Source organism: Lasioglossum baleicum, chromosome 3 (genome assembly GCF_051020765.1).
Source record: "Lasioglossum baleicum chromosome 3, iyLasBale1, whole genome shotgun sequence".
NCBI classification, from domain to species: domain Eukaryota; kingdom Metazoa; phylum Arthropoda; class Insecta; order Hymenoptera; family Halictidae; genus Lasioglossum; species Lasioglossum baleicum.
In genome coordinates, this window is record NC_134931.1 from 7,815,044 (window position 1) to 7,841,765 (window position 26,722).

The window sequence follows — 26,722 nt, forward strand, 5'->3', positions numbered from 1 at the left end:
TTGACAATGAAATAAACTTCATTTAAGACTAGAACTAGTACGTAAGAAATTGAAAATTGATTGTGCCAATTTTGTCATTGAAGATACATGCCGTATCCTGGCGGTGGTGAAAAATGGGGAGGCAATGGTGTAGGTGACGACCTGTATTCGATGGGTTTCGACGGCGCCAATTTATGGACAGGTGGCAGGAAAACCCAAGTAGTCCACAGTGCCACAGAGCCTTACATCAGAAAAAGTGACGTGATTGGTTGCGCTCTCGATCTGACCGTTCCCGTGATCACATTCACCTTCAACGGAGTACCCATCTTAGGATCCTTTCGGAACTTCAACCTGGACGGCATGTTCTTTCCCGCAATCAGCTGCTCCTCCAAACTATCCTGCAGATTCCTCCTAGGTGGTGACCACGGTCGCCTCAAATTCCAGCCCCCGGACGAATTTTCACCTCTAGTAGAAAGTCTGCTGCCTCAACAGATTCTGTCTCTCGATCCGTGTTTCTATTTCGGGAACATGAACAAAGTAGTGTTGGCTGGACCCTGGTTGGTCGAGGACGACACTGCTTTTGTCCCTGCTCCAGTCGATACATCCATGATCAACCTGTCTGCGTACGTCGAGCAGATCAAAGATAAACTGGCTGAGAACATCCACGAGTTGTGGGCAATGAACAAGATCGAGGCTGGTTGGACCTACGGCGAGGTGAGGGACGATTTGAGGAAGTATCATCCTTGCATCGTTCCGTTTGATAGACTACCAGCTGCAGAGAAGCGTTACGATACTCAACTAGCTGTGCAGACTTTGAAGACTATCCTGGCTCTCGGGTACTACATCACCATGGACAAGCCACTTTCCAGGATAAAGACTTTAAGGCTGCCGAACGAGATCTTTCAACAGAGGAGTGGATACAAGCCAGCTCCTCTCGATCTCACTGCCATCACGCTTACACCGAAAATGGAGGAACTGGTGGACCAACTAGCCGAGAACACACACAACTTGTGGGCCAAGGAGAGAATCAGCCAGGGCTGGACCTATGGATTGAACGAGGACTCTGAAATGCGCAGGAGTCCGCATCTGGTACCCTATCCGAAGGTCGATGATGCTATCAAGAAAGCCAATCGCGACACTGCTAGCGAGACCGTTAGGACCCTGCTGGTCCATGGGTATATGCTTGATCCGCCTACTGGAGAGCAGCACGAAGGTTCTTGGAATAATTTTTGCTCCATTGTTGGGTCTACATTTTTTTTATTTGTTACAAACACAAAACCGTGCATCATCACTAGACTGCGGATATTATGCATTTCTGTTTCTTGCACTGAATGCAGACAATTCTAATCATGCATAAAGATTCGCAGTCTAATCATTACTGAGAAATTAAAAATAGCATATTATCATTTTTAGTGTAGATGTGTAGAATAGGTTCGTGACAATAAACATTTTTTGTACCCGTAGCTCTGCTCTTGGAAGCCAGCCGGTTGCGGCAATTATACTTTAGGACATATCGAGTGGAGAAGCATTACGCGGTGAGCAGTGGCAAGTGGTACTTCGAGTTCGAGGTACTAACTGCGGGTCCAATGCGTGTGGGTTGGGCGAAAGCTGATTGCATGCCTGGAAGCATGCTCGGCAGCGATGAAAGCACTTGGGCGTTCGACGGTTACAATGTAAGTTCTTGGATTGCGAACAGCTCGACACATATTACAGAGCCCCGATCAAAGTAGACATTGAGACATTTAGATGCGATTTCGCGAAACGAATATTGAAAGTTGACGGTGTTAGCCTTTCGCGCGGTTCTCGCACAACCGAGTAAATTGAAAGCGTTCTCACATTCGCGGTGAGACGTAACACAGCCTCTGAACTGGTGCCTAAATAATTGATACCCATCGTGAACATCAGGTGACTAAAGTACACGCCGGTAGCCACGAGTCGTTCGGCCACAAATATCAAGTGGGCGACGTGGTTGGATGTTTCATTGACGTCGCGGACAGAACGATCAGTAAGAGTACAAATTTTTTTCAACAAAACCGATCTAGACGGTCCACCAAACTTTTTTCTTTTTTTGGAGTTTTCTCGTCCACTATTGTTGTCTTTGTCTCTATATGTTACGTTCATTGTTGACTTGGTTTTCTCTTCTTTTTTCTGTTACTCCGCACCCTTTGTACCCCCCGAGGCGAATGGAACCGATTGGGGATTCCTTTCGACAGTGTGGCTTAACTTCTTATCGACATCGTAGGAATTCTTGTGGAGATCGTTTCTACTTGTACAGTTTACCGATTCAGTGTTACCGCCGATTGTTCTATGTTTCATCCTCACCTCCCCAGCCCCCCAACCCATTTCGCCCGAATCATGTTACCTCGAACATACACACGATAGGATCGTCGTTACCGTACCGTAGCCGAAAACTGAAAAGTAATGCCGTTGAATTGGTGAAATTTTATTTTAAAGGAGGAAAAAGTATACTCGGGCACAGCCGAAACATTCGGCAAACAATGGCAGGTTGGAGACGTTGTCGGGGTATTCCTGGATCTAATTGACCGAACGATTAGTAAGACGGAAATTTTAAACGAAAGCTTCAGCTGCCATTATAAGCTATACCAACACGTACAATTTGATCGAATGAGATAGACTACTGGATACAGACGCTGCAAACATTGCAACACTATATTTACATATGTCACAACGAAAGTAACAAATCAGACGAAGCTGTGATCACACGACGTATTATTAAACGACTCGTTTCATCTCGATTCAAGTTTTCTGACCAAAACAACTTTAGCCCTTGACGATACATTATCTAGAAACATTTAACACTGTTTTTTCGATACTATGCTATTCTTTCAAAGATACTCTGAAAATTTCGTAATTAACACTTTGCAGTCGAGGGGTGATTCAGAGTCACCGCTAAAAATTGCTATGTCATTATTCACAATATTGTTTAGATTATTAAATATGTTGGTATTTAATCAAGTACTTCACACTTAAGTATTGTATGAGGTATTGTATCAATTTTATATTCATAAAATGAAAGAAATCATATATGCACAATGAAATTATTCTAGGTTCGAAGAAATGTTTAATTTTCAAGTTAAAATAGCTACGACTGCAAAGGGTTAATAATCAAAATACATATACAATACATACTCGAATTACTTACAGAACACAATTATAGAAATCAATACTGTTAACGGTTAACGAAAACACGTTGTCTAGCCATTCCCATTTTGTGCAGTCGAGATAAATGTTACTCGCTTGATCGCCTAATTAATGAATACACGTCTGGCAGTTGCTTGTTTGAGAGGAGCAAGTACTCATTGTAAACAATTGTTGTTCCATCCTGTCACGTCATCGCAGCAACGCTTGTCGTACATATTGAATTTCTATGCACAAACGACTCGATGTATTTCTTCGGATCTTACTCGGTCGGATCAGCAATCACGTATTTCTCTTGCCTGTTATTGGTATCCAGTAATCTACTCGGTGTTATACGATCAACGCCAGCAGTGCTTTAGTAATTCATAGAAGTCACTAACCACCGACCCAGGCTAAGACCAAATTAATATTCGCTATGCATTCCGAATCATTCGCAAAGTCAAGCACAAACAAAATGTTTGAACAACGCCGAATAATCCTGAACGTGTTTAACATCGTTACGAAATCTCTCCGGACTAAAGTACTAATACTTTTTGCCTTCACTGTATGTTCTCCCGTCGATTTTATTCACTTTTTTTTAACCAAACGTTTCAACAATAATACCGTTTTATTTATACATATATTTTCTGGTATTATTTAACACTATGATTATCTGCATGCGTTACATTCTATACTCGAATAATTTTCGCACTTGCTTTGCATAATTCTATGTAGTTGTGTTGTACGTATGTGTCTTAACGATCATTGCTCGATTATGGTTGCAGTTAATCAATTTTCTAACGCTTCAGTGCTGTGCCATTGACTTCTCCAATCGCTAAATGAATTAACTGTTTGTCTTCTATATCCGAAATTAATTTCTATAAAACTAGCTATTATTTATACGCGTGGAGATTTCGTTAACGGTTACGTTAATGCGATATTATGGCGTCTAGGCTTCTCATTGAACGGGGAACTGTTGATGGATGCACTCGGCGGTGAAACATCTTTCGCCGATGTGCAAGGCGACTCTTTCGTACCAGCTTTCACTCTCGGTGTAGGACAAAAAGCAAAACTGACGTTCGGGCAAGACGTGAACACTCTAAAATTTTTCACCACCTGCGGTTTGCAAGAAGGATACGAACCCTTCTGCGTGTAAGTATTTTTTATCAAGATACATAGGCAACAAGTATCAATTAATATATATCGTGAACTTTATTAATTTCATCACTAGAGAAATTTTTAAATAGAAGAAATTTTTAGTTCTCGAGGGAATTAACGCTTTTTTAAAAATGTATATAGGTTAATATCATGATCTAATATTTAAAAAGACTATTTATAACGACCTTCTATTCATATACTAATTTACACTTCGAAATCTCCAAAATTATCTCCAAACCTGAAATATTAAAATTTCATTGGAAGAAAATACGGAAAATCAAAGAAATTCTTTAAATATTACAAAGATCTTCTAATAGTAACTTGAACTGCAATATGGAAACTTACATTAAGCCTGTCCTACTTCTTCTCCGTTGCGAGCCACTACGGTTCCTACCGTCAATCAGTCCGTTTCCCCACTATTTATGTACGACCGTCGACTCTGTCAAATAGTGAGGGAATGTGACCTCCCACCTTAGCGGAATGAAGAAGTGGGAGAACGGGCCAAATGTGGCTCACGAACCGCGAGTTCGACAGACCGGAGTTGCATAAAATTTGTACATATAATGTAGTTGTCACAGTTTAAATTTCCCTTACTTGATACATTTGAGTAGTAGACAGTTTAGAAAGGACCTTTTCACACGACCAAAAAGAAATATTACTTTCTTCGCACTTGAAAGAATTAGTCCTCAGTATGTTCGGCATTACAGAAACATGAATAGGTTAGTAACCTACTGGTACACAAAGGACCAACCGATCTTCGAGAATACAGACGACATGGCTGACACCAGGATAGACGTAGCCAGGATCCCCGCAGGATCCGACACTCCTCCCTGTCTCAAGATCTCACATAACACGTTTGAGACGATGGAGAAAGCGAACTGGGAGTTTCTTCGACTGTCCCTGCCTGTTATCTGTCTGTCATCGTTCATTTCGGAAAACGAGAAATTACGAAGGTGGCAGGAAATCAAGATGCGCCAAAATAGGCTATTATGTGAACAAGTGGAACAAGCTCAACAAGCTGCGCCCTCGGCACAGATGGAGCAAATTATGAAATCTGGGTTCAGCATGAGTGATATTAAAGGTATTAAATTGGCGTATTATAAGTAGAATTACAGTTAACTCTCGTATGAAAGTGGGATTTGCGCGTCTGAACGCAGCGTTTTGTTATCCAAACTCCATTCGTTGTAGCTAACCGGCTATGCCTCTGAACGCACAAGTTTGCGTTCCTATGAAGCGATGTGGTATGTCTTACCTTGTATTTCACTTGCGAAGAAAAGCGAAAGAGCATCGCACAAACTCAAACACGTGCGTCGATCGATTTACGATATGTGTTCGAAGCACACGTTTGCGTTTGGTTTTTCGCTTGGAGACCTCTGAATGTTGCGCCAGACCCAAACGCAAGCATTTTTTGATCCACTGCTTCCGAGGCAGTCCAGATGGTCCAGACGCAGAGCCATGCGTTTGTCGACCCACAGCTTCAAAATACTTTTCGGACTACTGTTTCGGATTTTGTAATCTGTAATGATATATAAACGTATCTGAAAGAATTTTTCACAGACGTGAAAAATAAAGCGTCAACATTTTTTCCATTAAATTATAATTGCTGAACTAGCAAACCGAGGAAGTTTTGAGGAGCTTATAGTGAAAACATAAGAGTATCCACTAAAAAAATTTATTAATTTCTATAAATACAGAGAAATTTATAACCAAAGACATCGGTGATTTAAATTATCTGGAAAACTACGAAATAAGCTAGAAAATTTTTTTATTTTATTATAGGACAACCAAATTTAAAGAATTAATTAAAAAATGATTACAAAAATATATTTATTACGATAATAAAGTAGGTAGGAATAATTTTTCAATGAATTTTAGTGGAAGTTTCATCCAGATATCTCTTATGGTTGAAGAGTTATAGTAAAATGTTAAGATCCAGCCCACTGTGTTCATCGGCCGTCCGAGAATGTATATCACGGTGCAGCGTTCACTTCAAATAATTATTTGAATTTCGTCAATTTTCAAATGTCCATCTTTGTAAGAAGACATCCGTAAACGGGACACTTGGGGCTATATTCCCATTTTTTAAATTTTTTAAAAAGTGGCCCACCATGAAAACACGGCATTTGTTTAAAACAATTGCAAAATAAATGGTGAAATTTTTTTTTTCAAATAACAACATTTTGAGTGGATACTCTTATGTTTTCACTATAAGCTCCTGAAAAGTATGACGAATGGAGTATAAAAGGGGCTGGAAGAAATGTTTAATTTTCAAGTTAAAATAGCTCCGTCAGCAAAGGGTGAAATTAAATTTGATACAAATCCGGAATATGTATATACTCGTTGTTTATAACAAAAATTAGCCAAAATTTTTGCTTGCAATAGATTTGGTGCACGAATACTTTCTACACCCACCGTAACTTATTGTTGGTAATACGAAAAAATGGCTCAGGAAACCATGATTACATTTAAACAAACAAATGCTAGGAAAAGAAATTTTCTCATCACATTTACTAGATACTAAACAAAATACACTAGTGGGTAATGGAAACATTTTTATTGCCTAATACAGGGCTGCAAAGGAATTACTCCGAGGATGCAGTGGAAGCAGACGAGATGATGAAGGAGTCACCGATCCCCATGCAAAGGAACAAACCTGTCAGACCTCCCAGGAAAGGTTCCCTTTATGGATCACGAACTGCAAATATGGAGAACATTGGAGAGGGAGACATAAATGGCTACGGCGACATGAATGGAGACTTGAAAGACGACAAAAAGAAACGCGGGCGTTCGCCGTTTCGGTTAGTATCAACTGTTTAGTCAGTTTTCCTAATGAATTACTTTTACCATGAATCTGATATTCGAATATTCCTAGCAAACATAGTAAAGAGATGGAGGATGGAGAGTAAGTTAAATTAACAATTCCTATTCTGCGGAATTAAAATGTCCCCTTACACAATAGCACGTTAAACTATTATTGTAAAATTGAAGATGAATCAAAAAAAATATTTGTAAACGATTCGTTGCATACTTAGTTCAAATAGTTCACCTCTTTCTTTTTTCCAAATTAGAAATATTGCATCGTTAATTCGATTGTTTGATTTAACGGTGTTCGTTTCAAAAATCTTATTTACAGTAAAATTACCAAAAATTTGCAAATTTTAGCTTAAATAATAATTTGGAATCTCTCGGAAAAAAGTGCAAATAGCATTACACAGAACTAAAATAAAAACAACAGACCAATACTGTGCGCATAAGACCGCACGAGCGAAGTGAAAACTTCTATGGCGATTCGGTTCCTCCGAGTTTACCCGAATAGCGTTTCACCTCGTAGCGTGACGAATCAGGCTCATTCACTGCCCGGCAATTGTGTACGCGGTGCGCTTAAGGAAGTTTTCGCTTCAATAATTGTTGTTGTTGTTGTTACTTTTCCATATAGCCTAAAATGATGATAGAAAATGAGTTCGAAACCAACAATTACAGGTTCTTCTCCCGCAAAGCGAAGTCACCAGACGCGAAATCGAAAACGCCCGAGCCTCCAGTTCGCTCCGACGTCTCCGACATAAGCACCAAAACTCTGTCGATGAATAAAGCAAGTAGCCGGCCTCCTCAAATTCGCATATCAAATGTAACATCTTTTATTTATTTATTTATTTTTGTACCGCCCAGCACGTTGCTTCAAAAATGCATTTTGCTTGCAATGCGAACACATTATTTGATTAATTATTTCCTACCGCAGACGGACTTGAAAGTGATACCACCGCAAATCCCTGAACGAAACACTCCGAAGGCGATGTCTGTCTTGAGCGGATCTGGCATCGAAGCAATTGGAAACGAAATATTCGACGCAGACTGTCTGAAGCTGATGAATGAATACTTCTACGGCGTGCGGGTTTTTCCTGGTCAGGATCCAACCCACGTTTATGTTGGCTGGGTCACGTCCCAGTACCACTTGCACACCAAGGACTTCAATTTGTCTCGTGTGAGAAAGGGATCGGTGGTTATTACTGACGACTACGACAGACCCATTGAACAGTATGTTCGAATTTTCTTTCACCACGTGTTCGATGTATATCCTGTACATCCTGTAGGAATTTTTCTGCTGCAGAATTTTAATAAATCTTAAATGTATACGTAAATATTTTGATTAGAGTGGACAGACAAAGCTGCTACATGGTGAGAGCTGATGAGTTGTACAACGAGGTGACGCAAGACGCGTCTGGCAAAGGCGCTTCCCAAGGAATGTTCGTCGGATGTTTCGTGGATACGGCAACCGGCTGGGTCTCGTTCACCTGTGAAGGCAAAGAGACAAGCCACAAGTTCAAAATGGAGCCGGACACCAAATTGTTTCCCGCCATCTTCGTAGAAGCCACTAGCAAAGAGATCCTCCAAATCGAACTCGGAAGAACGTCTACTACACTGCCGCTATCCGCTGCTGTTTTGCAGAATTCTGAACGTCACGTTATACCTCAATTCCCACCTAGACTGAAAGTTCAATGTCTGAAACCACATCAGTGGGCTAGAGTGCCTAATCAGACCCTTCAAGTTCATGCACTGAAGCTATCTGACATCAGAGGTTGGTCCATGCTGTGCGAAGACGCTATATCAATGCTGGCTCTGCACATTCCTGAAGAGGATAGGTGCATTGATATTTTGGAGCTTATTGAAATGGACAAGTTGCTCAGGTAAAGTTCAAAACAGATGAGATAGATTCTGATAAAGTACAGAACAGCGAAAACATTCGAAGAATTAACGAATACATACACTGTTATGTTATTATATATATCCGTTTCTCGAAATTGATGCAGATAATTTTGCATAAAGATCCGCAATCTGATGATGACGTAAAACTACTTTATGTTTACAGCTTCCACGCGCACACCTTAACCCTTTACGCAGCTTTGTGCTATCAATCGAACTACAGAGCAGCTCATGCTCTGTGTCAACACGTCGACCAGAAACAATTATTATACGCTATTCGAGCAGAATATATGTCCGGGCCCCTGCGACAAGGATTCTACGACTTGCTGATCGCTCTGCATCTCGAATCGCACGCGACGACGATGGAAGTATGCAAGAACGAGTACATTATACCTCTAGGTCAGCCTAGCATCCTCAAAAAATGAGTGGTAAACGGTGTGACAACGATTATTGCTGACTAATTGTCATATGTATTTGTAGGTCAGGCATTGAAGGACCTGTACGAAACCGAAGAGATGAGGCACAGCCTCAGGTACTTGGAAACGGAGTCCGTGCGTCCGCAGATGAAGATGACAGACATCAGGTAAGTCAATTCAATCCCAGTTTGATCGTAGATCCTGTGACTAATAGTCGACATCAAGGGAAATTCCTTCCAGTGATCAAACGATCGAGAACATAAGGAGCCTCTACAGCCCGTACTTCCCCCTGGACGTTGTGCGGGATTACGTGATGGAGGCCCTAAACGAGGCCGTCGAGGTCAATCAAGTACACAACCGAGACCCTATCGGTGGCAGCAATGAGAATCTCTTCTTGTATGTAACAATGTGAATACGTGCACGGCTGGGCTATATTCTGCATGATTAAAGTCTTCGTCATCGATATCGTGACAAGAAGAAGATGCTTTCAGGATGAAAACCGCCGCTTAACGCTATAAGCTGCACGCCGCCTTGTTGTATGAACTTTACTGATGCGATTTCTGTTTACAGGCCACTTTTGAAACTCGTTGATAGACTCCTGCTAGTCGGAATGCTCAGAAACGAGGACATCATGAAGCTACTTATCATGATTCACCCTGAAACCTGGGATCCTACCTTTGATAAAGGTGCTACTATTTTTAATAGCATCTTATTTGATAATCTGTTAAAATTCAATGTGTAAGAAGTAGGAACTTAGTAGAGACTAGAAGCTCTGGTTTCCAGTATCATCTCTCTGTAATGAAACGTTGATAATAAATTTCAGAGGGGAAAGACGAACACAAAAAGGGGCTACTGCACATGAAGATGGCAGAAGGAGCGAAACTTCAGATGTGCTATCTACTTCATCATCTGAACGACATCCAGCTGCGACATCGCGTCGAATCCATCATCGCTTTCAGCCACGACTTCATTGGTGATCTACAGTCTGATCAGCTTCGCCGTTACATCGAAATCAAGCAGTCCGACTTGCCATCGGCAGTGGCAGCGAAGAAGACAAGAGAGTTCAGGTGTCCGCCCCGAGAACAGATGAACGCGATTTTGAGCTTCAAGAACATGGACTTCTCCGAGGATCCTGATAATATTCCCTGTGGCGAAGATCTGATCACCCGGTTGAACGAGTTCCACAGCAATCTGATGTCTTACGTGTCCCTGCACGCCCTCCAGGAAGCGGCTGATGCCGCAAACGAACCTGAAGAGGAAATTCAAAAGCCTGGCGCGATGAAAAAGCTGTTCAACTTCATCAACGCAGTGAAAGAACTGGAGGACGAGCCCAAGCCAGAGCCAGAACCGGAGAGGAAAACACCGGAAGGTATAATTGCTTCTACAGTAATTTGCAATTGAATTGTATAGATTCGTTCGAATTACATATAACTGTTCATCTTCTTACAGAGGTGTTCAGGAAGGTCCTCATATCGACCATCGTCAGCTGGGCTGAGGAATCCCAGATAGAGACACCGAAATTGGTACGAGAGATGTTCAGCCTCCTGGTCCGCCAGTATGACACAGTGGGCGAATTGATCAGAGCTCTAGAGAAAACTTATGTGACCAATAGCAAGACAAGAGAGGACGCTGCGTTGATGTGGGTTGGTCTAAGCCAAATTCGTGCACTGCTACCTGTACAGATGTCCCAGGAAGAGGAAGAGCTTGTAAGAGAAAGATTGTGGAAGCTGGTCAACAACCACACGTTCTTCCAGCATCCTGATTTGATCAGAGTGTTGAGGATCCACGAGAACGTCATGGCGATCATGATGAATACCCTAGGCAGACGAGCGCAAGCACAATCGGACGCCCAGGCTCAAGCTCAGACCACCGAAGGGGAACCAGCCTCTAAAGAAAAGGACACTTCTCATGAGATGGTGGTAGCTTGCTGTCGATTCCTCTGTTATTTCTGTCGCACATCCAGACAGAACCAAAAGGCCATGTTCGATCACTTTGACTTCTTACTGGAGAACAGTAATATTCTACTGTCGAGGCCATCTTTGAGAGGGTCCACGCCACTGGACGTAGCTTATTCATCACTCATGGAGAACACAGAGCTAGCCCTTGCGCTTAGAGAACACTATCTCGAGAAAATTGCTATCTACTTGTCCCGTTGCGGTTTACAATCCAATTCCGAACTGGTGGAGAAGGGTTATCCTGATCTTGGATGGGATCCGGTAGAAGGTGAACGGTATTTGGACTTCTTGAGGTTCTGCGTTTGGGTCAATGGTCAGTTTAAAGTCCAATTTTGATCAATAAACACATCCACAGATCCATTTTTTTAAAAATTCTTTTTTAATCATCATTATCTTTAGGTGAAAGTGTGGAGGAAAACGCGAACTTGGTGATCCGTTTGCTGATCAGAAGACCTGAATGCTTGGGTCCTGCACTTCGTGGTGAAGGTGAGGGCCTGCTGAGGGCCATCATCGATGCGAATAAAATGTCCGAACGCATTGCTGATCGGCGAAAGGTAAGTTAAATTGTTCAAGCTATAAAGTTTACTCTTAAAGATGAATAGGTATTAATTGAACAGAGGGAACAGGTACACGATGAAGCGGAAGGCACATCCGTGTTGCAATTCGAGCATCCACTTCCGGAATCAGACGACGACGAGGACTACATCGACACCGGTGCCGCGATTTTAAACTTCTATTGTACTCTGGTAGACCTACTAGGTCGTTGCGCTCCGGATTCTTCTGTGATTGAACAAGGTAAATGAAATTTGAATTACACCTTACACACAATAAACGCGTGCAAATATCCAGCAATGAGAAAACGATTTCAAACCGCCTCGGTAAGCGTCATGTTGTTGCCATCATGCCTACTTCGCCGCTTTAGGCTTATTAAAGCTAGACGCAGTAGGTAGAGTTGATTATCTTTATAAATGCTCAGAAACTCGCAATGAGAGATCTGTCTAATGATAGTATTTATTTTTTAACGAGCAACAGAGGCGTCTACAGAATCAGTTGGTAATATATACTAAACACATGATTTTCTCCGAAACATGTTACCCTTTTCAGGACTATGTATTGAAGAGTGGATTGTATTTCAGGGAAAAACGAGTCTCTGCGAGCGAGAGCTATTTTACGATCACTGGTGCCTCTCGATGATCTTCAGGGTGTTTTATCTTTGAGATTCACGTTGCTGAACCCTGCAGCTGGCGAAGAGAAGCCAAAGAGCGACACACCGTCTGGTCTGATCCCGGGACACAAGCAGAGCATTGTCCTGTTTCTGGAGCGCGTTTATGGCATCGAAACTCAAGAGCTGTTCTTCAAGATACTCGAAGAGGCTTTCTTGCCTGACCTTCGTGCCGCTACCATGCTGGACAGGGTGAGTAGACAAAGGAAGTAGTATTTCGAGACGGACACACACCTTTACTACATTTTTATGAACTCTGACATTTCAGAACGATGGCTACGAATCCGATATGGCGCTGGCAATGAATCGCTACATCGGCAACAGCATCCTGCCTCTACTGATCAAGCATTCCAAGTTCTACAACGAAGCAGACAATTACGCCAGTTTGCTCGATGCAACCTTGCACACCGTCTACAGGTTGAGCAAGAACAGAATGCTGACGAAGGGTCAACGAGAGGCTGTATCGGACTTTTTAGTGGCGTTGACTAGGTAAACACGATCTTCGTCGAGACGCGATTAAATTAATTAACGGAATCGTTTTGTTGCTTAACAAGAGAAGTCCACGAGTTAAATGTCTCGTAAGTTCTATCACTATTTCTTAAACCGCTTTACCTTATCCCCACAACAATTGTAAATAACGATGTTCGATGTGTACTATAAGGGCGATAGCGTCTATACAGGGTGTCTCAAAATTCCTTCAACATCCGGAAATGGATTCCTGTGATCATTTGAAGCAACATTTTCCTTTACAAAAATGGCGTCCGCGGCTTTATTAAGGAGTTATTAACGAAAAACACGGACCAATCAGAACGCGACTACAGCGAACGGGGTCCGACTCGGCGACAGGTCTCGCTTAGCGTGGCGTCGCCGTTGGTCGAGCCAGAATCAATCCGCTGTAGCCGCACTCTGATTGGTCCGTCTTTTTCGTTAATAACTCCTAAACACAGCCGCGGACGCCATTTTTGCAAAGGAAAATGTCGCTTCAAATGATCTCAGGAACCTCCCATTTCCGGATGTTGAAGGAATTTCGAGACTCCCTGTAGAATATATGCGTATACATATGTACATACACATTTGTATGTATATTGCTGTTGGATATTCGTGTGAATTGCTCGCTCCTAACTTTCCTTTTTCTTTGTAGCCAAATGCAACCCAGTATGCTGCTGAAGCTGCTCCGGAAGTTGACAGTAGACGTATCCAAGCTGTCGGAGTATACCACCGTTGCTCTCAGGGTGAGTTCGTTGTTCTGGAATCCCCATAATAAAATTTTAATAAAAACAAGATAACAAAAAATTAATCACAATATAAAAAGCTCTCTTAGCAATTAAAAGTGGTCTAGAGGGATCTGCTAGAGAGTCTACTATTGTATAAGAGATCTACTAGGGGGTCTGCTAGGCCTAAAGAGGATCTACTGGGTAGCCTAACGAATAACATCTCTAATAGACTCAGAATTCTGGCTAGAATTGAATTGAAACCTTGTATATTGATGTCAGCAATAACGAATATTTTCTGTGACAGCTGCTGACCCTGCATTACGACCGTTGCGCCAAATATTACGGATCAACTGGCGGACAAGGGGCATACGGTGCATCGAGCGATGAAGAGAAGCGTTTGACCATGGTCCTTTTCAGTAACATATTCGACTCCTTGTCCAAAATGGACTACGATCCGGAATTGTTTGGAAAAGCTTTGCCTTGTCTCACCGCTATCGGTTGTGCCCTGCCACCTGACTATTCGTTGTCCAAGAACTACGACGACGAATGGTATGGCAGCAAATCTGCGTCCACACAGTCGCCAGATGGACCCTACAATCCACAACCGATAGACACCTCCAAGTATTGAATTTTCTCATCCCAAAAATGTACTAAATAACGATCAATTTTAAGACACGTTTGTTTCTATCGATCTTCCTCAGAGTGGTGCTGAACAACGACCTCAATCAGATAGTACAAAAGTTCTCTGAACACTATCATGATGCCTGGGCTAGTCGAAAGTTGGAGAATGGTTGGACTTACGGTGAGCAGTGGTCCGACGCGAATAAAACCCATCCTAGGTTGAAACCTTACAACATGCTGAATGACTACGAGAGGGAACGCTACAAGGAGCCTGTTAGGGAGAGCTTGAAAGCTTTGTTAGCGATAGGGTGGAGCGTTGAACACGCGGAAGTGGATGTCGCTTCTACTAATCGCAGTTCTATGAGAAGATCGTCGAAGAGCCAAGTGCGTAGTGAACGCGTAAATATTTTTGTACACACGAGTGAACCCTAGCCAAATGGTTGTAACGTTTCAGGGCGATTCGGCAAATCCTTATAACTATAATCCTCATCCGGTTGACATGACGAATCTAACACTGAGCAGAGAAATGCAGAACATGGCCGAACGTCTTGCGGACAATGCACATGACATATGGGCTAAGAAGAAAAAGGAAGAGCTTATCACCTGTGGTTTGTACTAATAAAGGATTCGTGAGAAACTTTTATCTAAACCAGCGTGTTCCATCGAGAAAACGTATCACATATTGTTGTAGGAGGTGGTATCCATCCCCAGCTGGTGCCATACGATCTTCTGACTGACAAAGAAAAACGAAAGGACCGTGAACGTTCCCAGGAATTCCTGAAATATCTGCAGTACCAAGGTTACAAACTTCACAAACCGAATCGGGGCGGAGAATCAGAGGTTGCTACAGCAGGAGCCTCGGTGGAGCTAAGATTCGCGTACTCTTTACTAGAAAAACTAATAGCCTACTTGGACAAGGCGACGATCAACATGAAGCTTCTAAAACCGTCCGACACGTTCAGCCGTCGCAACAGCTTCAAAACTTCGACGAGAGACATCAAGTTTTTCAGCAAGGTAGTGCTGCCGTTGATGGAGAAGTACTTCAGCACACACAGAAATTACTTCATCGCGGTGGCTACGGCGACCAACAACGTGGGGGCTGCTTCCTTGAAAGAGAAGGAAATGGTGGCAGCTCTGTTCTGCAAATTGGCGAGCCTGTTAAGATCTAGGTTGGCTGCTTTCGGGCCTGATGTCAGGATCACAGTTCGCTGTCTCCAAGTACTGGTCAAGGGCATCGACGCGAAGAGCTTGGTGAAGAATTGTCCCGAGTTCATCAGAACCTCCATGTTGACCTTCTTCAACAACACTGCGGATGATTTGGGTCACACAATCTTGAATCTGCAAGAGGGCAAGTATAGTCATCTTCGTGGTACACATCTGAAAACGTCGACCTCTTTGTCGTACATCAACAGCGTTGTTCTACCGGTTCTGACTGCTATGTTCGATCACCTTGCCGCTTGCGAATACGGCAGTGATCTTCTACGTAAGTAAATAATATGTGGTTTGTTTAGACATTCTTGGATTTTACGATCGGTGCTGACTTCTGCTTTTTACAGTTGACGAAATTCAAGTCGCATCCTACAAAATGCTGGCGTCTTTGTACACTCTTGGCGTGGACTCGTCCTTGACACACGACAGGAAGTATTTGAAGACGGAAATCGAGCGTCACAAGCCCAACTTAGGGTCCTGTTTAGGTGCCTTCTCTAGTTGTTTCCCTGTGGCTTTCCTAGAGCCCCACTTGAACAAGCACAATCAATTTTCTCTCTTGAATCGTATCGCCGATCATTCTCTGGAGGCGCAGGACATCATGACGAAAATGGAGTCTAGCATGCCAACTCTAGAGACAATATTAGGTGAAGTGGACCAGTTCGTCGAGTCTGAGAAAACCTACAACGATCTTCCTCACGTGGTCGACGTGATTCTGCCTCTACTCTGCTCGTACCTGCCGTTCTGGTGGGCTCAGGGACCAGACAACGTGAATCCAACGGAAGGAACATACGTCAGCATGGTCACCAGCGATCACATGAATCAACTTCTCAAAAACGTGCTCAAGTTGATCAAGAAGAACATTGGTAACGAGAACGCTCCTTGGATGACGCGTATCGCAGCGTACACGCAACAGATCATCATCAACTCTTCAGAGGAGCTGCTGAAGGATCCGTTCTTGCCGCTGGCTGAACGCGTCAAGAAGCGTACAGATAACATGTTCCACAAAGAAGAATCTCTCCGAGGGTTCATTAAGTCGTCCACCGATGACACATCGCAGGTTGAAGCGCAAATTCAAGAGGATTGGCAGTTGTTGGTTCGCGACATCTACTCGTTCTATCCTCTACTGATCAAATACGTAGATCTGCAGAGGAATCACTGGCTGAGGAATAACATCCCCGAGGCTGAAGACCTGTACAACAACGTGGCTGCGATATTCAATATTTGGTCCAAGTCACAGTACTTTTTGCGAGAGGAACAGAACTTCATATCAGCGAATGAGATCGATAATATGGTGCTGATTATGCCGACTGCTACTAGGAGACCCGCTGCCATTTCGGACGGAACTGCACCATCCGGCGGGGGCAAGGTTCGTAGCGTAATACTGCTCTCTTCAGAAAGTTCGCAGAATCGCATCAACAAAATTCAATCTTTCAATTTTCTTCCCAATTCTCTTCTGGCCCAAATTTAGTCTGTTCATAGATAAGACTGTAAAGAATATACAATATTTTTTTTGAAGATAGTAGTAAAAACAATGATTCTATGAACTTCTTCGATACAGTAATAATTTAAATTATCAAATTGCAGTGAAGAAGGGCATATTTGTGATATTTTAAATTTATGACCTACAGAAAAAGAAGAAGCATCGCGACAAGAAGAGGGACAAGGACAAAGAGGTCCAAGCGTCCCTGATGGTAGCCTGCTTGAAGAGGTTACTGCCGGTGGGTCTGAACCTGTTTGCCGGTCGTGAACAAGAATTAGTCCAACACTGCAAGGACAGGTTTCTGAAGAAAATGCCCGAGTACGATATAGCGGAGTTCGCGAAGACACAGTTAACTCTGCCGGATAAGATCGACCCTGCCGATGAAATGTCCTGGCAGCACTATTTATATTCGAAGCTAGGCCAGAAGAAGGACGTCATGGAACCAGTAAAGGCGCAGCAGTTGGAGGATGTAGTCGCAAGAATCACCGACATGGCTAAAGTTCTTTATGGCTTACACATGGTGAGTGAGACAGTTGCACGCGGATTCCTATCGCTTCTCGCGTTCATCATTTCTTAGATGAAGCTCCTTCGTAGCCTTCGGAGGGCCGCATCGATTCATTTAGCAATTTTGTTTTCTCGAGTAGATAGATCATCCGCAGCAACAGAGCAAGGGTCAATATCGATCTGTGGTGTCGATACAACGTAAACGAGCCGTGATCGCTTGTTTCCGTCAAACTTCCCTACATTCCTTGCCCAGGTATCCTCTTTTGGTTTAATTTGCGTTGTTCCTGAACTTCTCTCTGCCTCGGATCTAACCAGTCAGAAACCGATACGTTTGTATGATTTTGTGTTTTTGCCGCTTAAACACTGAGTTTCGTTAACATTAAGTCCAACGATTTTACAATCAGAGATAAGTAAAGCACTAATTCAAATAAATCTTGAAACCTAAGCAAAAATAACGAAAACTACACTATTAGAAATTAATGAAGATGAATTTTTAAAAAGTGAATGGATCAACATATCATGATGTCTATATAAGATTCTTACTTATCGTTATATATTCCATAATATTTTGTGCAAACTATCATTCACTATTTCTTTCTTAAAATTTACCCATCTCTGCTCACAATATTGTTTTCTTTAACCAATCAGTGATTCTGTTACTTTAACGTTTTTTCCACGGAAGTCCGTGTAACGGTATTAATCGTATACACTATACAATCATCGACGACGTTTTTTCTATGTATTTGTTAGTGATCTAACGATGATAGTTGTGTGTGCATGCTGCTAAAAGGCAATGAAACCTCCACCATCTCGGGATGGATGGAAGCGTGTATTGTGTGCGGCCAGAAAGCGAGCAGCAATTGCATGTCTGCGTAGTGAGCCACTTTACAAGTTACGAAGGTGAAGTAACATTGATGTATAACCGATCGTTAAATCCCGTTCCTCTAGCAGTAAACGTTAATCGCCAGGTTTGTTGTTTCAGGCATCGGGCTATAAACATATTCGCGCGAACATACTACGAGCTCTGGTTGCAGGATGAGAATGTGGGTCAAGAAGTAATGATTGAAGACCTTACGGTAAAATTTTAATTTCGATAAATTAAAACAAAAATTGTAGCAATTTTGTAATACGCGTTTGTCCTCTTAAAGCAATCTTTCGAGGATGCAGAGTTAAAGAAGATGGACAAAGACGAGGACGAGGGAAAACCAGACCCGCTCACGCAATTGGTAACAACGTTCTGTCGTGGAGCCATGACAGAACGATCCGGTGCTCTTCAAGAAGATCCGCTGTACATGAGCTACGCTCAGATCATATCGAAGTCTTGCGGTGAAGAAGAAGAGGAAGGAGAAGAAGAGGGCGGCGGTGGCGAAGAAGAAGGAGGCGCCTCCATTCATGTAAGTATTTCCATAAATTCCTTTGTAATTTCGACTACTATTTCTACTACTCTACAAAACTATTCTAAACTACAGGATGGGTCACCTAACAATAAGACCTAAGACAAGCCACTTGAATAACTTGTACATTTTTTGAGAGAGGAAAAAATGTTTCCTGAAACATTATTTTGTAATTCTGAAACATTTCTTCCTATCTCACAAAATGTGGAAGTTATTCAGGTGGCTTGTCTCAGATGACTCACCCTGTATACGTATATAACGAAAAATAGAAATTACGGACAACTTTTCTGTGTGTTCAAACTTATTAACAACTTTCTTCCTATCTTTTTCTCACATACTAACCAATGTAGAAGCGGGCGCATAAGCTACTTATGGTAAGAATAAGTAGTCGTTGCGGAAACTCACTTGCTTCCATACGTACGCTCGTTCAATCGTCACTGTACTATCTGTTTAATATTTATATATTAGAGACACACATACAATTCTGTAAATATTTTTGTAATAACGAGCCCCTGATCACCGTCTTTCTGTGTCTCGTTACACTTGTCTTCGTCAATCTTCACTTCACCCTGGTCGTGGTCATTCTAAACGTCATCAATTAATATTCCAATGATTTTTCAATGCTTTCCTAAAGAGACCAATGCACAAACTCATGGTAAGACTAGTTTAACAGTCAAAGTATTATAAATACAGGGTGTCTCAAAATTCCATCAACATCCGGAAATGGGAGGTTCCTGAGATCATTTGAAGCGACATTTCCTTTGCATAAATAGCGTCCGCGGCTTTGTTAAGGAGTTATTAACGAAAAGTACGGACCAATCAGAATGTTGAAGGAATTTTGAGACACCCTGTATAGTGGTTCTCGCGATAACAGAATATTTTCGCAGGAACAAGAAATGGAGAAGCAAAAGCTTCTCTTCCATCAAGCTCGCCTCGCGAATCGTGGTGTGGCAGAAATGGTCCTGCTGCACATATCTGCCTGCAAGGGTTTGCCCAGCGAGATGGTTATGAAGACCTTAGAGTTGGGCATCTCCATCCTACGCGGTGGTAACATAGAGATCCAGCGAGGAATGTTGAACCACCTGAAAGAGAAGAAGGACGTTGGATTCTTCACCTCAATCGCTGGCTTGATGAACTCGTGCAGTGTTTTAGACCTGGACGCTTTCGAGAGGAACACGAAAGCTGAAGGTCTTGGTGTTGGTTCCGAGGGTGCAGCTGGTGAGAAGAACATGCACGACGCCGAATTCACGTGCGCTCTATTTCGGTTCATCCAACTCACTTGCGAGGGTCACAATCTTGGTAGGTTCCTCAATTTCCTCAAGTTCCTCATTTTCAAGATGCTATATGTTAAGAGATAAGATAGTTGAGTATATCTTCGTTCTGAACAGACTGGCAGAACTACCTGAGGACACAAGCCGGTAACACGACAACGGTGAACGTAGTCATCTGCACCGTTGATTATCTGCTAAGACTCCAGGAGTCCATCATGGACTTCTACTGGCACTACTCCAGCAAGGAACTGATCGACCCAGCCGGCAAAGCTAACTTTTTCAAAGCCATAGGCGTCGCCAGTCAAGTCTTTAACACTCTGACTGAAGTGATTCAAGGACCCTGCGCACAGAATCAGCAAGCATTGGCACACTCTCGATTGTGGGACGCCGTCGGTGGTTTCCTTTTCCTCTTCTCCCACATGCAAGACAAACTGTCGAAACACTCGAGTCAAGTCGACCTCCTGAAGGAATTACTGAATTTGCAGAAGGACATGATCACCATGATGCTTTCCATGCTTGAGGGTAATTTCCTTGGGTTCAAACTGACAGCGTAAATCACTATAACCTATGTCTTACTACTTTGATCATTATAGGTAATGTCGTGAATGGAACGATCGGAAAACAGATGGTTGACACACTAGTGGAATCGGCAGGCAACGTGGAGTTGATTTTGAAGTATTTCGACATGTTCCTGAAGCTGAAGGACCTGGTGTCGTCCCCGAGCTTCTTGGAGGTCGATTTGAACAGCGACGGCTGGGTGTATCCTAAGGACTTCAAGGAGAAGATGGAGCAACAGAAGAGTTACACGAAGTAAGTAAGGTGCTCGTTAATCACAGAAATACGCGGGAATTCATGCAACATTATTTTCCAGCGAGGAGATCGAATTCCTGTTGGCATGTTGCGAAACGAATCACGATGGCAAAATCGATTATGTAGCGTTCATGGACCGTTTCCACGAGCCAGCGAAAGAGATCGGTTTCAACCTTGCTGTTCTGTTGACGAACTTGTCCGAGCATATGCCGAACGAGCCCAGATTGGCGCGATTCCTCGAGACAGCTGGTTCTGTCTTGAATTACTTCGAGCCATTCCTCGGCAGGATCGAGATCCTTGGTGGGAACAAGAAGATTGAGAGGGTGTACTTCGAAATCAAGGAGTCAAATATTGAACAGTGGGAGAAGCCGCAGATCAAGGAGTCCAAGAGGACGTACTTCTACAACACTGTCGTTGAGGCTGGTGAGAAAGAGAAGCTGGAGACATTTATCAACTTCTGCGAAGATGCCATCTTTGAAATGCAACATGCAAGCGCGCTGATGGCAGTAGAGGAGAGCGGAGGAATCGGAAAGGCCAGAGAATCTTCTTACACCTACATGACGGATGACGACGAAGAGAGGAACAAGGACCCCATCCGCAGAGGCATCCAGACGTTCAAGGACGGCATCTACTACTTCTTCTCCATTTTCTCCCCGAGCAACATCAAAGCCAAGTTCGCCGAGATGCAGCAGATGACGATACTGGAACTGATCGTCGGTTTCTTCAAGATGATATTCTACACGTTCTACTATTCTGGTTTCGGCGTTGGCTGTGTTATCGGTTACTTCATGAAGTTGCTGCTGACGTTGATGAGGGGGCCGCACGTGGAAGAGCCTGTCGTGGAGGTGAAAGAAGAAGAGGAGAAACCGTCTAGACACCTGCCCGCTTTGCCACCGACGCCGGACGAATCTAATCTACAGGTTGTATTCGTTTGGTAGCTGTCTTTGTAAGACTTCAATCTAACGCGACTTTAATTTCTAAACAGGTACAGGCGTTTGGAATGGATATAACGAAAGAGGAAGGTGGCCCGATAAAAATAGCACCTCACGAATCGGCAGCTTCGACTCCGCAATCAAGTATCGAAGAAACTGGTGAAAGCACACCCGAGGAAGCTACTGGAGAGGATGGTGCGAGGGCTGAAGGTGGAGGTGCAGAGACAGAATCGCCTGTATCCTTGGCTGATATACTAGGGTACGATAAAACACGTTTCATCTTCGATCGATTATATTTCTGAGTAGTTAGCTAATGTTTTCAGAAATCAACGTGTGGTTATATATTGTATTTATCAACAGTGGCGAACAAGCTCGAGCTCAAGCTGCAGCTGCAGCCGAGGCAGCAGCTGCACAGCAAGCAGCTATGGCTGCAGTGGAAGCTGAGTCAAAACAGGAACCAGTAGCGGAAACCTCGTCATCGAGTATCGATTTCTCCGAGTACACACACCGAATCGTTTCATTCTTGGCCAGGAACTTCTACAACTTGAAATATGTCGCCTTGGTTCTTGCGTTTTGCATCAATTTCATGCTGCTGTTTTACAAGGTAAGGTTTGCTTGTTCGATAAAGGATACCGAATTCAGGTATCATTGGTTCGGATAATCAAATTGTGTGTCGCGTTTGAAGTCATTTCAAACAGAGGAACGTCACAAATATGTTAACTAAAGTTTCATAAAAGAAAATGATTAAAACGGAAAAGATTTGTCACTGGATTAGTGGAATCGTGCTTACACTGTAAATCGTCGGATACTTAGGTATCATCGTTGGCTGGAGACTCGGACGAGGAGGGTAGCGGACAAATAATGTCAGACATGTTGGCGGAAATATCTGGTGAATGTCCATCTGGTTCTGGAAGTGGCAGTGGCAGTGGTGGTGGTGGTGGTGGTGAAATAGGAAGTGGCAGCGGGGAGGACGAATCGGAAGAGGCAGAAGATGCCTACGCTTTGGAATACGTCGAAGTGTCTGAAGATTTCTACTACATGGCACACGTTATGAGGCTTATGGCAGCTCTTCATTCGATCGTCTCTCTTGCTATGCTGGTTGCTTATTACCACTTAAAGGTACAGAAACAAAATTCCTGTATTGTCACAATACTCCACAAAAATTTCCCAGTAAACAATCTGCTCTTGATTTTGTATAAATTTGACACCGGCGCCAAATACCGACCTATCTGTTTCCGCAGTAGACTCGGTATTTGGCGACAGCTTATGGTCTGCAGATTCAGAGCAAATAAGGACCAAATCTTGCTCCATGTTTTGGCACCAAAATGATATGCGGTATGATTGCAGACATTTGGTCTTAATCCATTTAAACAGATTTTGCTGGCGGGGTAATATTCTTTCAATTTGTAAATAAAATAAATCTTTCACGGATTTTAAAGGGATCTTTACTTTTATATGAATACAGTTTCAAGGCAATATAAAAAAGGTTCAACTCATTAGATCTGAATGCTTTCCGTATTCTAATGAACTTTAGATCTTTTTAGCTCTAGCACATCTTTTCCATGATATATTTTGAAAATTGCATTTCAATAGTTGATTTTTAGCTGGCTTCTCTTCCTCGGTATATCACAGTTCAAAGATTGCAGAGACACATTTAAAATTGTAACTTTTAATGAAAATCTCGGAAGTTTAAAAATATTTTTCGTTCATTGGAATGCAGGTACCGCTGGCTATTTTCAAACGAGAAAAAGAAATTGCACGACGAGTAGAATTCGACGGATTGTATATTGCTGAGACACCGGAAGAGGACGACATCAAAGCACACTGGGACAAGATGGTGATATCAGCGAAAACGTTCCCCGTGAATTACTGGGACAAGTTCGTGAAGAAGAAGGTCCGCCAAAAGTACAGCGAGACCTATGATTTCGATTATATCAGCAACTTGCTTGGTATGGAAAAGACTTCGTTCAGCCAGCAAGAGGAAGAAGGGTCTGGTTTGGTTCACTTGTGAGTAAAGTTGCTTTAAACGTTCAATACTACGATACTGTTTTTCACAGTATTCTAACTTTTTTCAGCATCGTAAATATCGACTGGAGGTATCAAGTCTGGAAAGCTGGCGTTACCATCACCGACAACGTGAGCTACTTCAAGTTCTGAATAAGATTATATTGATTTTCACTTATTAATTTAACTTCCCAATTGTTTGCAGGCATTTTTGTACAGCTTGTGGTACTTCATATTTTCGATTCTCGGGAATTACAACAACTTCTTCTTCGCTGCACATTTGCTGGACGTCGCGGTTGGCTTCAAAACGCTCCGGACGATTTTGCAATCTGTAACACACAACGGCAAACAATTAGTGTTAACGGTGATGCTGCTAACAATCGTCGTGTACATATACACCGTCATAGCCTTCAACTTCTTCAGAAAGTTCTACATCCAAGAGGAAGACGACGAAGTGGACAAGAAATGCCATGACATGTTAACGGTGCGAATTAGGAACACTATTTCGATCTCCACCGACTTTTACACATGTTCCCCTTAGAAAACAAGCTAACATTTAATATTACTTTCTGTCACAGTGTTTCGTGTTCCATTTGTACAAGGGTGTCAGAGCTGGTGGTGGAATCGGTGACGAGATTGGTGAACCAGATGGAGACGATTACGAAGTCTATCGCATCATGTTCGACATCACTTTCTTCTTCTTCGTTATTGTCATTCTGTTGGCTATTATTCAGGGTAAATCGAAACAGATTTTTCATCTTTTTCTTCAATTATTTAATAATTACTTAATGCTTTAATCAAATTATCTTTAGGTTTGATCATCGACGCTTTCGGTGAACTTCGAGATCAGCTCGAGAACGTGAAGACAAACATGGAGAGCAATTGCTTCATTTGTGGATTGGGTAAAGAGTATTTCGATACGGTTCCACATGGTTTCGATACGCACGTTCAACAGGAACATAATCTTGCTAATTACATGTGAGTATTTACTACTTTCGATTAATGTTTGCCATCGCAATTCATTCTTAGACACATGCTCGCCATTTGAAATTTAAGAGGCCATTCTGAGACCGATAGATTAAAGGTACTTGTTTAAAGGTACTTTACTTAGGTACTTGTGTTTTTAATCAAATAATCTTTTTATATACGACGGTAAATTATGTCAGCCCTGTTTTCTCAATTTCTTGTCTCGTGACCAAACTGAAAGTTGAAATGTACGTTTCAATATTAAACAAATTTTCGAATCGTTTTCCTAAAGATAAACTCAACATTCGGTTTACAAAAGACAGCTGCGAAAGCCGAAGTAATTGGAATTTCTCTATAGGAAATTTCGTACCACTCTGTTCTTTGAATAAGTGCGTTTTCATTCCTATTACTTCGATGAGCATATTTCAAATGTGTTTTTCGAAGCGGAAAATCGAACAAAATGATACGTAATTTCAGGTTCTTCCTCATGCACTTGATCAACAAACCCGACACCGAGTACACCGGTCAGGAGACATATGTGTGGAACATGTATCAACAAAGGTGTTGGGACTTTTTCCCGGTCGGTGACTGTTTCCGCAAGCAGAACGAGGCGGTAGAGGAGGAAGCGAAGAAGAAGTAAAAGATTTCGTGGCTCGTGTGACCATGTACAAACGACCAATCGATCGTTACCACGTAAAGAAGACACACTTTGCTGAAACGTCTTCAATAGTCGTAGTCTCTGATTTCTACACACAGAGAAGGGGATATGTTGATAACATTTGCTAAAGATCGGGTTATAGTTCTAACTTCTGACGCGCGTACGTTGATGATAGGCTAGAACGTTGAACGTGTGTGTGTACGCTCTTACATTCGACGTTTCTCATTGTTCCAAGTCTTAAATATCAAAGTTTCAAGAACGCGGCTTGTACACGTCGCCACTAGGAATTCGAGCAGGTCGCACACGTTTCGAATCGGTTTCAAATTGTTTCGACTGAAAGCGTGCTCGTGATTCGCGCCCGCGGACAAACAAGAACCTAGGAGACTGGTGAAGATATTTTTCCAACCTATTTTTCCAACTTTGTATGGGTGGCTGGATCGTATAACCAACAGTTTCCTCCTTAGATAGGCAATTCTGCGACCATTTTGTTCAACCATTGGATTATGGGAACCGACTGCACAAATCTTACATTATCATGAACGTTACGATTGCCTTCTTTTCATACGTCGGCCGATCACATTATGTGCATAAGAATAATTTAATTCATCTACGTAATGTTTGAGATCTATACAGTAAGATAATTATTGTAAGTTGAAGGTATTTAAAGTTTATACATACATAAAAATGTGTCAAGGAACCTCTACGTGAGAACTTTTTAACACGATCATTGACGACTGAAATCTCGATATAATCAAAGATGTCAATACGTTGTAAATAACGATCTACGAAGAGATTACCTGAGAATAAAGAAAGACATACTTCTGTACTTTTGCCTTTATCTCCCAGCGGGTACCACCATTTATTTATAGATTGCGGATTATTATGTAAAATAAACATTTTCTGCATTGATTTCGACAGATAGAAACCAAATAGAACTGCAGCACTGTACATTTAAACTAACATATAATGAAATATTAAAGTGCATCAAACTGGATGGTTTGGATCTCTAAATTTTGTAGTATTTGAAAATTCAAATATTCAACATTACAGCAGTATAAATATACGGCAATGTTAATCACCATATATGCAACAA

At 42.3% G+C, this 26,722-nt stretch overlaps 1 protein-coding gene across 16 annotated transcripts in view; it reads left to right on the forward strand.

Annotated features, from left to right (window-relative positions):
* Ryr (Ryanodine receptor) overlaps positions 1-26,455 on the forward strand; it is a 55,472-nt gene extending 29,017 nt beyond the window's left edge. For 2 of the 16 annotated variants that reach the window (XM_076420981.1, XM_076420982.1), the window contains 43 exons: positions 84-1,192; positions 1,444-1,652; positions 1,885-1,984; positions 4,071-4,269; positions 4,983-5,356; positions 6,845-7,073; positions 7,148-7,177; positions 7,756-7,900; positions 8,012-8,307; positions 8,424-8,957; positions 9,140-9,372; positions 9,454-9,556; positions 9,630-9,785; positions 9,960-10,075; positions 10,213-10,758; positions 10,839-11,657; positions 11,744-11,898; positions 11,971-12,139; positions 12,481-12,758; positions 12,835-13,055; positions 13,708-13,798; positions 14,085-14,401; positions 14,482-14,785; positions 14,856-15,009; positions 15,093-15,884; positions 15,958-16,976; positions 17,239-17,610; positions 17,735-17,847; positions 18,577-18,670; positions 18,743-18,988; positions 19,876-20,287; positions 20,377-20,781; positions 20,853-21,069; positions 21,131-21,989; positions 22,055-22,260; positions 22,362-22,605; positions 22,815-23,120; positions 23,722-24,008; positions 24,077-24,137; positions 24,211-24,489; positions 24,584-24,740; positions 24,818-24,983; positions 25,449-26,455. In XM_076420981.1, coding sequence (XP_076277096.1) covers positions 84-1,192; positions 1,444-1,652; positions 1,885-1,984; positions 4,071-4,269; positions 4,983-5,356; positions 6,845-7,073; positions 7,148-7,177; positions 7,756-7,900; positions 8,012-8,307; positions 8,424-8,957; positions 9,140-9,372; positions 9,454-9,556; positions 9,630-9,785; positions 9,960-10,075; positions 10,213-10,758; positions 10,839-11,657; positions 11,744-11,898; positions 11,971-12,139; positions 12,481-12,758; positions 12,835-13,055; positions 13,708-13,798; positions 14,085-14,401; positions 14,482-14,785; positions 14,856-15,009; positions 15,093-15,884; positions 15,958-16,976; positions 17,239-17,610; positions 17,735-17,847; positions 18,577-18,670; positions 18,743-18,988; positions 19,876-20,287; positions 20,377-20,781; positions 20,853-21,069; positions 21,131-21,989; positions 22,055-22,260; positions 22,362-22,605; positions 22,815-23,120; positions 23,722-24,008; positions 24,077-24,137; positions 24,211-24,489; positions 24,584-24,740; positions 24,818-24,983; positions 25,449-25,611 — 13,285 coding nt within the window. In that variant the 3' untranslated portion in view covers positions 25,612-26,455. Of the gene's footprint in view, positions 1-83; positions 1,193-1,443; positions 1,653-1,884; positions 1,985-2,433; positions 2,534-4,070; positions 4,270-4,982; positions 5,357-6,844; positions 7,074-7,147; positions 7,178-7,755; positions 7,901-8,011; positions 8,308-8,423; positions 8,958-9,139; positions 9,373-9,453; positions 9,557-9,614; positions 9,786-9,959; positions 10,076-10,212; positions 10,759-10,838; positions 11,658-11,743; positions 11,899-11,970; positions 12,140-12,376; positions 12,398-12,480; positions 12,759-12,834; positions 13,056-13,120; positions 13,145-13,707; positions 13,799-14,084; positions 14,402-14,481; positions 14,786-14,855; positions 15,010-15,092; positions 15,885-15,957; positions 16,977-17,238; positions 17,611-17,734; positions 17,848-18,384; positions 18,495-18,576; positions 18,671-18,742; positions 18,989-19,338; positions 19,363-19,622; positions 19,644-19,875; positions 20,288-20,376; positions 20,782-20,852; positions 21,070-21,130; positions 21,990-22,054; positions 22,261-22,361; positions 22,606-22,814; positions 23,121-23,721; positions 24,009-24,076; positions 24,138-24,210; positions 24,490-24,583; positions 24,741-24,817; positions 24,984-25,448 lie in introns of all 16 variants that reach the window. The other 14 variants (XM_076420984.1, XM_076420980.1, XM_076420971.1 and 11 more) reach the window with 13 other exon arrangements.
* Positions 26,456-26,722: the final 267 nt, after the last annotated feature.